Genomic DNA, 18,798 nt, shown 5'->3' on the forward strand with positions numbered 1-18,798 from the left:
TAATTCTTGGCTGTCCCATTTCCAATTATTTTTTTACCTGAAGACTGTGCAGAGTAGGGTACAAATAAATACAATTAGCCAGACAACAGAGATCACAGATCCACTTAAGGTGTTCAATTCCTTTTCTGTCTTCGTTGATCCCATAAGTTACCTACGAATTTTCCATTTGGTTTCAGTGTTGTACATAACACCACACTTGGTAAAATATTACAAATACAGCTCACGTTGATTACTCGTCTCCTTTAAGATTCCAGATATTTATTTTCCACCGCCGGTCTTGTTTATCCAATTGACGTTCCATTCTTGAGCTCCATATAGGTATATTTTGTTGAAAGATCCACCAAAACACCATTTCTGGTTCAATGACTTCGACGCCATCGCGGGTTAATTAAATATTCAACTGTGTCCACCAAAGAAATATGCGAATTTCATACCACTTAGTAGGGGAGTGACAGGAAAGACTTTTCCCGACACGGAAAAATACTTAAAAACAAAAGAAAAAAGAAAAAAAACAGAGAAATGAAACGCAGATTCTGACTATTTTTCTGTTTGTTGTTTCACATAACAGAATATTCTACTTCTCTTCCCCTTGTACATCTCCGCAGTAGTCACATGCGCCTCTCGAGTACCTATTTTTTTAATTTACAAAGTTCGAAACAAAAGAAGTTGACGTTTCTGCAGCCAGTTGCCCATTCATAAGAACGCGGATAATATACCGGTGAAAATCGCTTAATGTTTGCAGTTGCAAGTAAATTGAACAGGTGACAGTATGTCTTGGAACAGGTTGTTGGAATGGAAATAACGTGGGAGTTTTGTCTATTTTTGCGGGATCTAGTAAGAAGCGTGACATCAGATGAACTGGTTTCAAGTGAAAGCAGCCGGTGAGGCAAAAGCGGGTGAAACACTAGTGTAGCAACTCAGAAAACGTGTGATAAACTATTCTTGTAATTAATATGGGTAAGTGAAAACCGGCATACAGCTGGCGGCAGAGGTTCCACATGAACAGTGTTGTGAATAACGCGGCGGGTGACTTCTAGCGCTAGGTATAGCTCACATGAAGATCAAGAAACTAACAAGTAGATATCGGCGGATAATGTTCGTACAAAGAACAGCTGAGGCAAAAAGAGACTAAGAAATGTCGGCCATTTATAACATGCCGCTGCAGGAAGTTCTGTCTGACGATTTCGTCATGTTGTCAACAGGCAGGATTAGAGTAAATATCTTTTTCTTAACATTTCCTAAATTTCAGAAGGCTGAATCCAGCATATTCATGTTTTAGCTTCATTGCATTGCATCATTTGCCATAAATCAGCAAACGAAATTAAACGTAGAACCCATCATTTGGTTGCTCCACTGCACGTTATACATTCCGATTTTCATGGAATTCTGTAAGACGTGAGGCTGTTTCAAGTCTCTCGCTATCGGAAATCTTCTCCTTCGCGGCTGTGTTCATTTGTTAGGGGTGTGGTGCATTGCTTTTAGCCATTGAAATCAGTGGGGGCACAAGAGCATGGTTTTTCCCAAATAGTACAGCCAATAGTTAGAATAATCGAGTTAGGTGTGACGAGAAGTAATGCGTGCAATCTTCCCAACAACTTTTGACCATGATTGTAGATTAAATAACATCTGCACTAAGCAGAATAAATGTATACGAAACATGTTCTTTGCTCATGGAAGATAACATGCCAACCCCTATTACAATCTTCTTGGAATTTTACGATTTGAAAATATTTAAACTAAAAATGTCACTCTTTGCATATTAAATTAAGAACAATGAAAGTAACACCCCAGTTGTACTATTGAATATTCGCACACCTGCATCAGAGATTCATTCACACAATACTAGGTATGCTGCAAATCAAAACTTCTTTAAGCCACCAATACGCACTAATTATGGTATATCTCCATTTAAATTTTCCGCAGCGAAATCTGTCCCACCAGAACTTTAACGTTTCCCATACATACTCTTTAAAAGCGCGACAAAATCTTTTTATTGACCATCTCGTATTTATGTGTATGTATATCCTTCCTCTCTTACGATACTTGTTATTAATGTGTTTTAAACTACACTTAACATATGGCCGTCGCCAGCTTATATCCACATGACAGTGACCAGCTGGAAAGCTTATCGGCTACTTTGGTCACTGCACACTATTAATTATTGTCTCGAATAGCTATTTCTGTCTGAACGAACTTTTCTTTCTGTAATGATTGTATAGTGTCTTATGAGCTTTGGCTGTTTTTTGTGCTTTTTGCAAGAGAAACTATTCTAAGACGAATTCAGTCTAGTATTTTACTGAATAAAGTGTAAGAAGACGTCAAAGCTGTATTGATAATGTATTTATTTGTGTTAACTTCGCGAAAAAAAGGCTTAAGTGGCGTCCTTTGGCAGAAAAGATACCCTTTTCTTATACCTTCTATTGACAAATGGTCGTATGCCTTCCATTGGAAAATAGTACCCCTTTCACAAGCCTACTTAAAAACACTGCATCCCCCTTTTAGCTATTAGAATGAAGTTAATGAACGATATTTCCTCTCATATAAGGCGCTTTTAAATACCTAAATGACAGATTTGCCCACCTTTTCATATACTTTGACTCGTGAAATCCCTACACTTTCATTTACCTGAAGCGTGAAAAAGGTACCCCTTTCGAGCGGGTATGAAATAAATAGCTAAATAATATCTTAAGGTTTTTCAAAAACCCTCTTTTGTTTTTTTTCCTTTTAAGCAAATATGGCTAATGTGAACCCAACACAAATTGGTTTGGCTTTTTCCGGTGGTGGCATTCGGTCAGCGGCGTTCAGCTCTGGAGTCTTGCGCAGATTGTTAGAACGAAATGTGGAGGTGGACTACTTGAGTTGTGTGTCAGGAGGCGGTTACACAGGCACTGCGTTCCTAGATTGGAAATACAGAGAAGAGAGGAGGAGCAGTTCCACCGAAAATGAAACTGAAGACCAAGGGAATTGGCATGACAAGTTTTTCAAGCACATGAAAGAAAGAGCTGGGTACTTTTGCAACTGGCACAGTCCACTAGATGGAATCCTAGATACAGTGACCATATTGGGCCTCATTCTATTGGTCAATTTCATTGGGCCAATCACCACGCGGGGGTCGTACGCATGCCCAATAGCCTTCATGATCGACTTGATGTTTGGAGAGTACCTGCGAGATAAGGGGGACTGCGATGATGTTGTTGCTGCAAAATTTTCTGACAGCCATAATCCAGAGGCCGGTAAAAATGCAACCATACAAGAGCTACGGCAGAGCTGTAAAAGTAACCCGGGTTCTGGCCGTATTATTCTCTTCTCTCTTTTGGTTCTCCTTACCGCCATATTTTTCGTATTATCTAAAAAAGGGTTCCTACGGCGGTACTCTACTCTCCTAAGTTTCAGTTGCGCTATATTTGGTGCTTCTTTTGTTCTTACATTCGTACCATTTGCTTTGCACGATGTTGTTCGTGACATTCCGCATTGGTCGCAGTATCTTGCTGTGGCTGTTAGCATTTTTGTGTGGTTTTTCCTGCCTCTGCTCCGTAATGTAACAACTCATGTATTGATGGTTTATTTTTTTTCGTATGTGATCTACTGGAGGGTATATGCAGCCCCTGTACTTGGTGTTGTGTATTCTGATAAACTCTTTGCCCGCTTACTTTTCGCTTCTGGCTTTGTCGTGTGGGTTGCCCCTTTGGTATATGCATTAAGTTCGAGACTGACCCATGTTTACAACAGGTAAGACGACTTGGATGAGGTGTCACAAGTGATATTAAATGGTGGTTTTAATGACAATTCACCGTCCCAATATTTATGGTAAAGCAGTGTGACATGTGCGACCAAAACGGACCTCACCCGTTGATGGAAAACAAGAGAAGATATTAATTGTTACGGAGAAGAAAACGTCCAGTCCGGCAATTTATTTTTTGAATTTCTTCTAAGTTATTTTAAAATGAAATAGAAAAAGAATTTTTTTCGGGAGGCTTCGGCATAGGCAGCAAGCGGGCTTGAACATTAAAAAAAATAATAATAAATAAAATAAAATGGCGATCCGTGCGAGGCGCAGAAGCTTACTACCCGGAGCCTCCATCTTCCATATTAACCCTTTCAGTCAACCTTTTCCAGTATCTTTCTATTTTTACAAGCACCTCGCAGGGGGGCTTTAGTGGGTGTTTTCACAATAGCCAATGATAACAACCTGAGGACAGCCATTTATTACGTCACATATATGAACCACTTCCAGCGGCGGATCCAGACCTGGAGGTAAAGTGGGGGCCCCTCTCAAACATTTTTTTCCCCTTTCACAGGTTTGGTGGCCTTGGTCCAAAAATGGGGGGGGGGGGGGGTCCCCTGGATCCGCCACTGACTTCACGTATCTTCTCAGTCACATACGTTCTGTAAGTCAAAATATAGTAGAAAGATACGGGAAAGGGTTGACGCAAGCGTACAATACAGATGGAAGCTCCGGGTAATGGGCCCCTGCCCTCTTTCAATATATTAAAATTCAGTCCTAAACAAAAGGCATCACCTCGAGGCTCTGGGGAATAATCATAAGGATTTGCATGAGTTTATTTCCCAGGGCATCGAGATGATCCCTTTGGTTTCGAACTGAATTTTAATATATCGAAAGTGGGCTATTATATATCTTTACGTTAACATGCTCGAATGAGGCGATATGACGTCATTTAGTTGGGAACCTCAAGGGAAAAACTTATGTTTCTAAAAATAACTTTCTATTTTGAAATTCACAATCATATCCCTAGCTCTCTTTCTCTTTATTTTTTCGGGGTTGAAAGTCATAGCAATATTACTTGCTTAGAAACATTAACGTCACATTTCTTTTAAGACTCAAATTTGCCAACCACGGAACAAAAGAAGTCATTGTTTCACCAACCAATTAGGTTCTGGTTGACATAGTTGCCATATTAATAAGAATGAATGACGTCCCGAGAAACACCGCTTTTCGAAAATGCATATGACCAGAAGGTGCCAGCGAAAATAATGGACTTCAAGATCTTCATAGATCATGTAACAAGTCTCCTAGTCAATGTGTAACAGTAGGACCGAAACATGAGGAATGAAGTACGAGTCAAAAGAAATTGTTGCTTTTTCAGTAATGTGATATTATAACTACCTAGTAATAAAAATAATAATCAAATATTAAGGAAGGAGGACAATAACAAACTGGACAATCCGATACCATTGGAATATGCATGTTTTATCATCTCCAGGTGGAGGCTTCAGAAGGCGTTTTACCATCCTAGTGGTCTTGGAAAAAACGGATGTTCAGGAATTGGGTGGAGTGATGTCTGCACGCTGTGGATATCTGCCCTTTGTCAATCTCGGCATAGAAGCCCTGACCACGCTGTTCTTGCAAATGAAGGCGTGGTTCCAAAAAGAGCACTAACCGTTGAAGATCTTAAGGGCACGAAACCAGAGTACATATCAAACATCACAGTCAACCGATGGAAAAGAGATGAAACCTCTGAAAAAAACTACGACCTGTTGACAATTTCTCCCACATCAATCGCGCGTGTAGACAGCAAACCTGGGCAGGATCACTTCAAAGGGAAACTAGAACCAGAGGATATCAAATTATCCGATGCTATGGCTACATCGGCGGCCGCACTGTCTACTTACATGGGAAAATACGATAATTCTCCCGAAATGAGCCTCAGTCGTTTCCACACACTCATTGGTCTAAATATGGGCACTAGGATGATAAGCGACATTCAATCTGTGAGAAAAGAAACTTTCATTGACAAGGTATGGTTCTTCGTCATCATTTTAGACCATGACCATCACACTTCTTCTTCGTCGTCTTCTTCTTCTTCTTCTTCTTCTTTCTTTTCGTCTTTCGTAATCTTTGCCACCATTCAGTACCCCTTCATTCTTGTCATAACTTTGCCTAATTTTTCTGTAATTTTGTTAGGTGCTGCCGTTTGCCATTGATGCTTTCCGTGCTCTTCCACTGATCTGTGTGCCGCCGATTGTTCACTTTGGTGTAGCAGACTCTGACTTCGCATCCAAAGTTGCAGTCATATGCTTCATTGTTATACACTTTGTCCTCGCGTGGGCGGCATTCGTCCATACTGGAAGTAGGTACCCAGGCTGGCGCGAAAAATTAGCAAGGTAAGAGTGCCGAACGTACTGATTGGTACACCTTGTCTGTCCCAGTGGAGTACAGTCACTTTGTACTCTTTATTTGTCTGGAAAATTGAATGGTAACGGACTTTCAACCGTTAAAACAATCTCTTTTTTTGTACTGAAGGTCTTCTTTTTGAGTTGAGACTGAACGTTCTCATTTTTACTCGTGGATATCCACGAGGTTTGGTGAGAATCTGTATGCAAATTGTCACTCACTCGTAACCGGAAGTTCGATCTAATTAGCCAGTTAGGAGAGATAGTATTTCAAGCGAATGACAACACAGCTTGGAAAGCTGTGACACACGTGGCTTGATTTCCTGTTGGCCGGGTTGTGCGCCATCATTCTGTTTGTGGCTTTTATACTTAAGTGGTTGAACACCTTCCGCTGCATTTAGAGGCAAGAGACTAAAGACGTAAGGAAATGTCGTTCCTCGAAAGTGAAGCAAAATATTCTGAACAAGTACACTGTACACATTGGTGCAATTAATTGTGCACCGCCTTTCACTCACCAACGCGTAGACTTAAATGTCGGGAGTCTGTTCCCAAATATATATTATCATGCTCCCCGCGACAGAGAACCTTCCAGAATTTCCACATCTGACCCAAACTCTGTGTTGTGTTTTGAATGTAAGGAGAGAGTCATTTAGAGATCTTGTATGGCGAGTTTTAGTCGATACAAATCAGAAGGCTTCATAAAAGAAGTAAGCGCTAATGTTGCATTCACTTGTCTGTTGTCCTATTGTCATCGTTCTTTGGTAATTTGGTGCCATTCTGCCCTTTTTTCGGGAGATATCCTCAACCGAAGAGCTATCTCTTACAGAGAGCCCAAAAAATGTAGCCAAAATCCTTCAATTCGCCGCAAACTCGTTCAGCGACATGTTCGAAGATTCTATGGAGCATCTATTCAAGAAAATAGTCTCGCTATCCACTCTGCGAAGGAAAATTAGCCACAAAATTTCAATGTCGTTTTCTGTCAAGGTTCTCGTGACGATCAGCCGTGCACCCAAACCGTCAGTTAATGACAAGTCACTGCTCCCTTACTAGTACACATCTTTCGCTCTACCCCTCCCCGGACTTGAGGAGCGGGAGGTTTCATCCATGGAACTTTGTCTAGTCTCAGCAAGGGTGGAGGGAAGGTAAGGGAGCGGTGACTTATCATCAGCTGACCGTCTGGGTGCACGGCCGATCAACAACAACAACAACAACAACAAGATTTATTTGTACTGTAAAATGAACTAGCTAGCTAAATAACAAATATGTGAATTAAAAATACATCAGTAGCTGGTCTCCCAAAATAACTAAAAAGCTAAACTAGTTGGGAGACCACCATTTATTAACTGAAAATATGTACATAGGAAAAGGGCATTGCTGTATTTAACTGAATTATTTACTTCTACACACCTTATTTAGGGAGAAGATTACAGCCCAAATAGAAAATTACTTCTTACATATGTATACAATAATAATAATAATAATAATAATAATAATAATAATAATAATAATAATAATAATAATAATAATAACAATAACAATAATAATGGTTATCCAAATGTGATCTGAAGATTGGGACAGAAGCATTGTTATGTGCCGCACAGGAACAGGCCATCAGGACAAACTATGTAAAGCACCACATCGATAAGACCAGTGAAAGCCCCCTGTGTAGATTATGTGGAAAAAAAATGTGCAAGCGTGCAACACTTAGTATGTGGATGTGAGAAATTGGCTCAGAAAGAATATAAGAGGTGACACGACAATGTAGCAAAGAAAGTCCATTGGGATTTTTGTAAGAAGAATGGATTGGAGCATACGGAAAAGTGGTATGAACATGTCCCAGAAGGAGTAGTAGAAAATGAAGAAGTCAAAGTTTTGTGGGATATCAATATTCAGTCTGACAATGTGATAGAGGCAAGAAGACAAGACTTAAGTGTAATTGACAACAAAGAGCGAAAGGGGATAATCATCCATATAGCTGTACCAGCTGATGTAAGAGTAGGGGAAAAAGAAAGGGAAAAAGTAGAAAAGTACCAGGACTTGAAGAGAGAGATCGGAAGATTGTGGAAACTCAAAATGGTAGAAGTCGTACCTGTAGTGATAGGAGCCCTTGGAAGTGTCACCAAAGGATTTGATAGGTGGATTGATTAGTTAGTGATCCCATACAGTGTAATGTGTAATGCAAAAAACTGCCTTGTTGAGAACTGCAAGGATATTGAGGAAAGTATTGGAAATGTAAAGAAGAGATAATTCTGTTAGCCTTTGGTCGTTTGTTAATGTTAGAACCCGTACTTGTTCTGGAAGAATGATACAGAAGCCCGAGAGACTGGACCTATGAATAATTATACTAGCCTCACCCTAGTGTGTAGGACGTAGAGTGTCATGTGACTTTCGTTGTTCCCGCTCTTGTTATCGAAGGTTTTTGTACGTCGTAGCATTTCACTCATATACATCCCTTTTGTAAATCGATGTGTAGCCGAGTCCAGTGGATTAAAGTTGTGTTACGCTTCAGTGTCTCGTCGTGAATACTAACATGGTCCTTCACAGCCGGAGTCAAGGAGATATTTCAGCAGTAAATTTGTAATTCTTCCAGACCTTCCAACTCTCACGCATTTTGCGTGAGACACACGCATGTGATATATTTTTCACGCCCACACGCATAGACACCACTTTCTCACGCTGTCATGCATGTAGTTTCCCAACGGAATAAATGTGCCCATTATGTCCCTGTAAAATACCGAAAAATATTCACGTGTAAGGACGATAGTATATATAGAACCGAAATTGTAAATGCCAGTTAGTTGTGACTGAGCTACAATAAAAGAAAAGTTGAAAATTGAGATAACGATGGCCGAAACTTCGAGTAGTTCTGGCCGAAAGAGAGCAAAAGTTGATGGTCCTTTAGCTAGTTCCTCTGCTTCTTCGCGTAAATTTGACGGTGCTGCGCGATTCAAATCAAAATTTCAGCCATCCTGGACAAAAAAATGGCCGTTTATTATTGCTGTTCCTCGTTCACCCTCTGAGTTCAGATGTACGATGTGCGGTCTGTTTTTCGCAAGGTCATCAGTTGCAACCACGTGGCCACCGGTTCCTCGAGCAACTCAACTCAAAGTCGATCAAATTCGTGAAATGCTTGGAAAAAAGGGATTGCCGACTACTGGAAAGAGAAAAATCTTAGTGGAAAGGTTAGTGAATGCTCAGCATGATTCGAAGTCAGATGTTATTGCACCAGAATGAAAGAAAGGTTCGAATTTCGCCGAGGCTTTGAAGGAACCTCTTCAAGTGAAAAGTGGACTTGAAATTCAGGATGTTAGTTCGATTAGACGTAAAGCCAGAGCCTTTCAAATGGATATGGATCCGTTGATTCAGGATATTTTGTATGTAAGTCAAAATGCAAGCAACAAAATCAAAGTACAGTTGAGAATTGAAAGGCTAACTGTGTACCGTGAGAATTATCTTCAACTGAGAAATGAATTAATCGCGCTTGTTCCAGAGGATATGATAGAGAAAGAACTCCGAAGATGGGGAAAAATTCTGAGTGAAGTAGTTAAAGCTGTGGATGCTGCTCATGAATTCCTAAATAAAGATTGCGATGTGGGAGATCACTCCTCGAAGGATATTGCATACAGTGACAGTCGTGTATCCTCAAATCCGAAATTACCGAGAATTGAGTTGCCAAAGTTTAATGGCGATGTGTTGAAATTTCAAAACTTCTGGGATCAGTTTGAAGCTGCAGTGCATAACAATGTTGATTTACCAAATGTTCAGAAGTTTACTTATCTACGCTCGGTGCTAACTGGAAATGCCTTGAAAGCAATAGACGGATTTGAAGTAACTGGAGCAAATTATGAAGCAGCTGTTGAATGCCTTAAACTCAAGATGGATGCTAAGTCTGTTGTTAATGCATCCTCCCTCAGAGATCTCTATGATACCTTTATGAACAGAACTAGAGCTTTAGCGGCTCTTGGAGAAGATCCAATGAGCCATGGATGTATTTTGTTACCCCTTTTTGAGACCAAGTTACCACCTCAGTTATTAGAAAAATGGGAGTTGAAACTTGCAGACACTCAAGAAGATGAAATAGGCTTTGAATTGTTCTTTAAATTTCTTAACCGACAAGTTGTGTCCAAAGAAGCAGGAGAAAGAAGTTCAAATGTGAACATTACCCCAGGAAATCACAGTTCTGATAAAGGTAAAGAAAACCTAAGAAAGTCTTCATTTCCCAAAATGGGTGGTGCGAATGAGATGTATACTGCTTCTGCACTATTTGGTGAAACACGCACTCCAACACAGCCAAATTGTAATTTCTGCAAGGCAGATCATGACTCACAAAATTGCCCAGTGTTTAATGAAAAATCACTTGATGGCAGATGGAAACTAGTGCAAGAGAACAAACTGTGTTTCAATTGTTTAAAACCTAGCAACCACAAGCACTTCTCCAGAATTTGTCGCCATCCTCAGTGTTCTGTAGCGAATTGTGGTCACCGAAATCACTGGTTATTGCATGGGCAGCAGTCAGTTGCTACACCTCGGCATCTAAGCAACACTAGTTTAAGTGGATTGGCTTCAACTAAGCCCGCATTACCTATGAGAGAAACACTCCTACAGACAGGATTAGCCAGGTTGATTGTTAAGGGTCAAGAAATGACAGTCCGTGTTTTACTAGATTCAGGGAGTCAACGTTCGTATCTACGAAAGAACATTGCAGAGGCCCTTGACCTGCAAGGTCCCTCAGAGCTATTAAGTGTCACAACGCTAGGTGGGGAAACCATTGAAACGAAGAGATTCCAAAGAGTGAAATTTACCCTTTCACCAATTAAGGGAGATTCAAAGGTGGAGATAGAGGCCCTTTCTATTTCCCAAATTTGTAATCCTCTCTGGCCAGTACAGATGGACTTTCCATAACAACTCTCATCTTCAAGGCTTAACTCTTGCAGATAGTTATCCTCGTGGTTCAGTTCAAGTAGATGTTCTCATTGGTGCAGACAGCTACTACTCATTTGTGACTGGGGTCTGTAAGAGAGGTATTTCCAGTGAGTCACTTGTTGCTGTCTAATCTTGTCTCGGCTGGATTGTCACTGGACAAGTAAACTTCATCCATGCTGACAGTTGTAGAAAACAGTGGAGTCAACGAAACATTGAAAAGACTCTGGGAACTGGAGTCAATTGGTATTGCAGAGATCGAGAACCCTGTTATGCACAAGAGGAAGAACGTGCTTTTTTTCTGACTTCAATTGAGGATTGAACTTTGATTGACATAACTATGAGGTGAGACTACCATGGAAAAGAGATCCTCCAAAGCTAGAAAGTAATTATGCACAAGCTTTGAGACGCCTGGAAAGTGTTGAAAGAAAGTTAAGGCAAGACCCTGTGAAAGCTAAGGCTTACAAAGCAGCGATCAACGAATATGTAGAGAAAGGTATTGCAGAGGAAGTACCTGATCAGAGTGATGACAATGGAACTGTGCGGTACTTACCGCATCATGCTGTGTTTCGTGATGACAAAAGGAAGACAAAATGCAAAATCGTTTTTGATGCTTCCGCACGAGAAGGAGGTGATGCTTCCCTTAACGATTGTATTCTTCCTGGTCCTCCTTTACAGCCAAACCTTGCATCTGTACTTATTCGATTTAGAACACACAAAATTGGTCTCATAGCAGACATTGAAAAGATGTTTCTGCAAGTCAAACTAGCACCAGAGGACAGAGATGTTCACCGCTACCTGTGGAGAGATTTACAGCCTAACGAAGTACCAAAGGTGTACAGAATGCAGAGATTGACTTTCGGTGTGAATGCAAGTCCTTTCCTTGCTATTGCAACAGTCCATGCACATGTAAAAAAATACAAAGAAATGTCCCCGTATGCAGTAGAAGAAATTTTGCAAAATATGTATGTCGATGACTGCCTGACAAGAGCCGATACAGTAGATTCAACTTTGAAGCTTCAACAAGAGATGTCAGAAATTATGATTACAGGGGCATTCAATTTGACCAAGTGGGCAAGTAACTCAGAGCTAGTAATAGATGCTATTGACCCAGCTAAAAGAGCCTCGTCGCCATTCGTGGAGTTCAATCCGAGCGACCCCCTTAAAGCACTTGGCGTGTCATGGGACTTGAACTCTGACCACTTTAGATTCCTCGCACCGAGTGGAATCATCTCATCCCATGATCCAATGTCAAAGAGAACAGTATGCGGCCCAGTTCTCGGCCACAAAAAACGTAAACTTGTATTTCTTACCTTGGAATAGCCGTAAGGACTTGAAATTTCAAAGACAACTAGCTTCAGCATACAGTTTACACATGAAAAGCTATCGACAGCTCAACGCTGTTTTTATCCCGAGTAATAACGAAAATGGAGGCTTCGTTCGTGGGCCCAGTTATCGGCCAGCGAGCCCAGTTCTCGGCCACAAAAGAGTGCGCTCGATTCCTCGGAATAGACAACGTTTTATCACCAGTTTTTGTTGTTAAGTCACTAATAAGGCTTGTGTTTGATACTTCGACCACAAAGTATCCTTAACGAGCTTTGTTTCATGATAGAAAAGGACGTTTTTGGCACACCTAGGTTTTCTCGTAAATACACTGGCAAGCGAGGCTAAAAAAGAGTTGGGTATCTCAAGACGGGGTCCGGTAAGTCAGAGCTCATAATTTTAATTTATAGCTACTGTCGGAACATGCCACCCCATTACAGCTTTACTTTTACAAATGATTCGACAAGAAAACTTCATACAAAACTATGAGCACTTTTTAGTGTTGTCTACGGCCAGCAGACAGAAGTACTAAGGAAATATTGAGGGGTGAATTTAGGTAAAAGAATAAAATAGGCCAGGAAAAGTTTATATTTAACAGAAAGCTTTATCACTCTACGTTCGTTATGCCAAGAATTGGCTCATTTGGGCCTCCTATACGGATAAAATACAAACTTGAATTAGACCATGTAATTCGAGTAGCCGTAAACAAACACGTTTTCGTTTCGTGTTCACCTACCTTCGTGTCACCTCGATTTGCTCACAGTATATAGTAGATGTAAACTCAAAACTCGGCAGGACGAAAGAAAAGGAATAAAGCTACCTTTGGAAGCAATTGCTTTTATTCAGATTCATTTACGGCGCTAAAAATAAACGTTGAACAAAAAGTGGCCGAGAACTGGGCCCGGCCGCGAACTGGGCCCCTTACTGAAGTCTACTTAGTCTGGCATCGAAAATGTTTGTCCCACTAAGACTGATATCACCCTTCACTGTTAGAGCCAAAATCCTTTTCCAAGAGTTGTGGTTGAAAGGATTACAGTGGGATGACCCGTTAGATAGTGACACTAAAGCAAAGTGGTTAAGTTGGAAGTCTGAGTTGTTGCAGCTAAAAGATGTGACTATCCCTCGATGCTTCGGAAATGGTATTACGCAAGACTCTGGGGTAGAGGTGCATGGTTTTGCAGATGCTTCCCTCAAGGCGTATGGAGCAGCAGTGTACATTCGAAAAAGAGACAAGCAAGACAATGTATCCTCACAGCTGGTAATATCGAAGTCCAGAGTCGCTTCCAAGGCTGGACCTTTCAGCAGCAGTTGTCTATGCCAGGTTGCTAAAATTTGTTGTAAGGGCTTTGCCAATGAAGGTGGCTAGGGTTGTGTGTTGGTCAGATAGCATGGTGGCACTGCATTGGATAAAAGGGCAGAGTTCTTCCTGGAAGCCATTTGTTGCAAATCGTGTAGCAGAGATACAGTCAACATGGGATCCTGAGCGTTGGAGGTATTGTGCAAGTAAGGAGAATCCTGCAGACTTGTTGACACGTGGGTTAAGCTGTAGTGATATAATTTCAAGCACTTTGTGGTGGAATGGACCCCAATGGATGTCTTCGCCTTGTGAACCACTACCCGCTCAACACGGAAACGAAGCTGCTCCCGCTGAAGCTTGCGAGGAAAAAAGAAATACCCATGTGTATACAGCAGTCGTTGCAGAACCACTGATTGATATGTCACGCTACGGGACATGGTTAAAGTTGATTCGAGTAACTGCTTATGTATTGAGAGCGGTCAAATTGTTTAAGACTAAATCTAGGTCTTGTGAAAGGGAACTATCTGCGGACGAAGTGAGGCAAGCCGAGATTAAATGTTGTATGTGGGTGCAGGAAGTGGTCTACAAAGAAGAATTCGAGAAACTGAAAACTGGAGAGGTACTTCCCAGTAACAGCCGCCTCCTGAAACTGGACCCTTATTATGACAGAGATGATCAGGTATTAAGAGTTGGTGGGATAGTATAGTTTGCTGATCTTCCCGAACAGAGTAAGCATCAAATAATCTTGCCTCATGGACATCCTGAAGTTGCCAAAATGGTGCAAGATGTACATACGAACATGTTGCATGCTGGTCCAGAAACGGTATTATCAACTTTAAGGCAGAAAGTATGACGTGAGGTTAAATGTGTTATCAGAAGATGTGTAGCTTGCCAAAGATAACGAGTTGGACCTTGTGCCTAGAAAATGGGTCAGTTGCCAGAGGAACGAATTTCCTGTTCACGAGCTTTCGCGCATGTTGGGACTGATTTTGCGGGACCCCTGTATAGGAAAGAGGGCTTAAACGTTAAGTAAGCATACGTGTGTATTTTCACATGCACATCATCTCGTATGGTTCACCTGGAACTTACACATAGTTTGACGACTGATGAGTTCCTACAAGCTTTTAGTCGCATGACGAGTCGCAGAGGTCTTTGCCATACAGTGTGGTCAGACAATGCACAAACCTTCAAGGCAGCAAGCAGGGAAATTCAAAAATTTTACGACGAACTCACTACTGAAAGTAAAAGAATGTGGAGTATGCTGGATCAAGATCAAATCAAGTCAGAATTCTCATCACGAGGGATCAAGTGGAAATTCATCACAGAGCGTTCCCCATAGAGAGGTGGATGGTGGGAACGATTTTGCAGAGCGATAAAAGAACGACTGCGTAAGAGCCTTGGAAGGGAACTTCTCACCTTTTCTGAGCTAAACACATTGCTGGTCAGAATCGAAGGTATCATCAACTCGCGGCCGTTGACCGCAGTAAGTGATGATTGCAGAGACCCGTTACCTATTACACCTGCTCACATTGCAATTGGTAGGCCAATTAACCAGTTACCGGAAAGGGAAGAAAGTAGCTTAGAGAAGACCAGTAAGACGACTGTCGAAAGGTATCTCTACCTGCAGAGACTACTCAATCACTACTGGAAGCGTTGGAAACAAGAGTACCTACATCTCCTATCGGTAAGAAACAAGTGCCATAAGGAGAGCCCTTCAATTCGAGTAGGCGACATTGTACTTATTTTTGACGACAATGTGCCGTGCACCAAATGGCCGTTGGCTAAAGTTGAAAGGGGTTATCCAGGTAACGACGGGCTTGTACGAACCGCTACAGTTAGAGCGTTTAACAGTTTCTACAACAGACCCGTTCAACGTTTACACAAGTTAGAGATTGAGTCAGCAGCTTCACAAGTAAGCCCCGAAGCAGAGGATCCAGTCCTTGTTGAGTCCATGGTGGGGAGAAGCCGTAGACGAACACTGTTCATACTGCAAGTATACCTGTTTCCAAGCCTAAATTGAGCGTTGTCCTTCCCGAAGGAGGACAAGGTGGGGAGAATGTTACAACCCGTACTTGTTCTGGAAGAATGATAAAGAAGCCTGAGAGACTGGACCTATGAATAGTTATACTAACCCCGCCCTAGTATGTAGGAATTAAAGTGTCATGTGACTTCCGTTGTTGTTCCCGCTCTTGTTATCGAAGGTTTTTGTAAATCGATGTGTAGCCGAGTCCAGTGGATTAAAGTTGTGTTACGCTTCAGTGTCTCGTCGTAAATCCTAACAGTTATGATTCGCCTAACAGAGGAAAAGACGGCAATGGCAACAGCCAGAACATGATGTTAAAAAAATAAAATAAATAATAATAATAATAATAATAACAACAACAACAACAACAACAACAACAATAATAATAATAATAATAATAATAATAATAATAATAATAGGGGCAAGGATCCCTGGAGGAGTAATACCTTTCCTAGTGGCCTACTGGCATAGTGGCCTAGTGACCTTGTGGTCTAATTGGCCTTTGTGGCGTCCTAGACTGGTCTCCCCATATCCAGCGTCAAGTGAAGCGAACCCTAAAACTCTAGTTTCAACTGATGAGTCGGGGCAATTATGGCCAACGCCGAATGGCCACTAGCTTCTCCTTGACGAAGACCGTCCGTGCGTGGTGAAGAGCCACATCCTACCTGAGGTGCCCCCGTTAATATCGCAGAACACGGCGGATCTAGGGGAGCATACCCCGAAGATAACCCCACCATGTTGGTGGTGATCTCATATATATGATTTCAGATAAATCAAGGAACCTAGATAACGGCGTGAATGGGACCCAGTCAACTGATCTGGGTGCCTCGCCCGGCACGGGGATGGATATGGAGCAGCCTGAACCGGGACGACAGTAAACTACTGCTCGCAGAGGATGGGGATACTGTACCACTAAGATTGGCATTGTATCCGGCGTTGTCACAGGTTATCGGGTAATCGGATAGTTAGGTTGTTCACGCCTGCCGTTGGTGCGAGGTCGAAAGAAAACAAAATAAACCTAATATATTGCATTTGTCTGTGTAATGAAGTTGAAATAAGGACTTGTTTGCTATCATTAGGCAATTAGGTAACCCCTCGTGATTCTGTTCATTTTCTGCAGCTGAAACAAGGTGGTCATATCTTTTGAAAATTCTTGGTAGACTTGTAGAGAAAAAAGAGCTAACTGATGATGAGATTAACAACATGACCTGGAAACAAAAATCCGACGTTATTCAAATATACCCTGTCACATGTGCTAGGAATTGGTACATAGTACAGCTCTTTATAAAGTATGTGGTAAAGAGTAATCTTATGCCTACTGGAGAAATAGTACTGACTTGTTTTATAGGATTAAGGACGTTCGCGCCAAAATCTTCCTGCGGTGAGATTTTCTTCATTTCTCGCCTAGAGTTAGGTCATAAAGTACTTACTCCAAAAATGAAAAAAAAAATGGGGGTCACCGACTTTGTTTCGGAGAAAATGGCAGTGGAAAAATGCCTTAATTTCGAGAAATCGGTCATAATAGCGAGATGTAGGCTCATCTGCTCATCCATCGAAAATCATAAAAATAAACTGTTGGAGTGAAAGTTTCTGTGCATAGGTTTTTAGGAGTGAGATTTTTAGATAATTGTAGGGATGAGGTAAACAGTAGAGTTCATCCTCGACGAGCGTTTTCGTAAGCTCTATCCGTTGCAACCACTACCAGAATTCGATGACACGAGGAAAGAAAATGTTAAAGAGAGATAACTTCTTACGGTGAGAATTTTTTCATTTCATCATATTTTGTAGATAGTAAGTAAAGTAAGTGATTCATGATTAAAAAAATAGGGGTCACCGATGATCTGAACGAGTAAAATCGATGTGATTTTGCAAAGCTCTTGGAAAAGTTCGTTTGTCACGCAAACGTGACCTGTCGGGCAAGGATTGGAACCCAAGAGAGGATCGATCGTTGAAGAAATGATAGGTTTTTACCGAAAAAAAAACCTTTCTCGAGCATAGCAACGAAGTTTTAAGCAGGGGTCATCTTCATTTGGTTGATGTTTTGTATAATATCTCTCCATTGCCGTCATGCTTATCCTCTGGAGTGTGTTTTTTGTGAAATTCAATCGCTGATTGTTTCCATGCAGGTCCGCACTATTCAAGCGGACGAGGACGAAAATACTGCTCAATTTTCACGAAAGTAAGGGAAAAGAACTTTAAAAACATGCATTCACTTTGAACTTAAGTTCGTAGGGTAATAAAAACATTAAAAAGAAACAGCCCCATTGCAGTAAGGACACTTGAACCGTGAACACTTGACATTTTTGTGTACATTGTTTTTTTGGGGGAGGAAGAAATAAAGGCTCTTCTGATGATGTATAGTGTTACATGTATAGCATTTTGTAAGTGTAAAAACATTAAATACTCTTGTCAAAAGGACGAGCCCACATTCTATAGTCACTAAAAAAATGTACAAAAAAATATCAAGTGTTCATGGTTCGAGTGTCCTCACTGTAAATTTACGCAACGGTTCGTCCTCGAGTTTTCCAAACTTTCAGCCACTAGTCTAATCGATCAGCTACCTTTTCCAGAGCTTTTCCATCCTCTCGCTCACTTCTCTTTGAAGTTTCATGATGATTCGGAAATAAATGTGCCATTCTTTTGCCGGCCTGGAATTTTTTCCTCGGCGTTTTTGTCGCCATGTTATTTTAACTGATGCTTGAAAAATTTGTATGAAAGTCAAGTAGACTAGTGCACGACTGATAAAACCTCGCGAATATCAATCGTTCAGTAGTCTACTTGACTTTCATAAATATTTTAAATCAATTTTGACTGATCACGATCTTCTCTGATCCAACGCTGTGCAAGACTTATCGTCCACGGTTTTTGCAAAGGTTTTAAAACCTCAACTTCACTAATGCTCGAAGTAATGCGTGACATATTACAGTCGCGTTACCTGCGCAGTAACGTTGCGCACAAACAATTAGCGCAAACGTCCTTAAATTCCAGCAAAGGGGATCACCTGCACATGCATGCGTTATTTTGGGTATCTAGTCGCATATGAGAGCCCCCTGTTTCTTTTATATCACACTGATTAGTGCATAAAGGAAACTTCAGCCTGCTA

The 18,798-nt window shown here is 41.2% G+C and overlaps 1 protein-coding gene across 5 annotated transcripts in view; it reads left to right on the plus strand.

Moving 5' to 3' along the window:
• The window catches only part of LOC137980251 (uncharacterized), a 36,232-nt gene that overhangs the window by 10,591 nt on the left and 6,843 nt on the right, over positions 1–18,798 (plus strand). For 4 of the 5 annotated variants that reach the window (XM_068827649.1, XM_068827651.1, XM_068827650.1 and 1 more), the window contains 3 exons: positions 2,730–3,729; positions 5,223–5,757; positions 5,924–6,123. In XM_068827649.1, the coding sequence (XP_068683750.1) occupies positions 2,735–3,729; positions 5,223–5,757; positions 5,924–6,123 (1,730 nt within the window). In that variant the 5' untranslated portion in view covers positions 2,730–2,734. Of the gene's footprint in view, positions 1–938; positions 958–2,729; positions 3,730–5,222; positions 5,758–5,923; positions 6,124–18,798 lie in introns of those variants that run through there. The other variant, XM_068827648.1, reaches the window with a different exon arrangement.

Source organism: Montipora foliosa, chromosome 12 (genome assembly GCF_036669935.1).
Source record: "Montipora foliosa isolate CH-2021 chromosome 12, ASM3666993v2, whole genome shotgun sequence".
Taxonomy (NCBI): Eukaryota; Metazoa; Cnidaria; class Anthozoa; order Scleractinia; family Acroporidae; genus Montipora; species Montipora foliosa.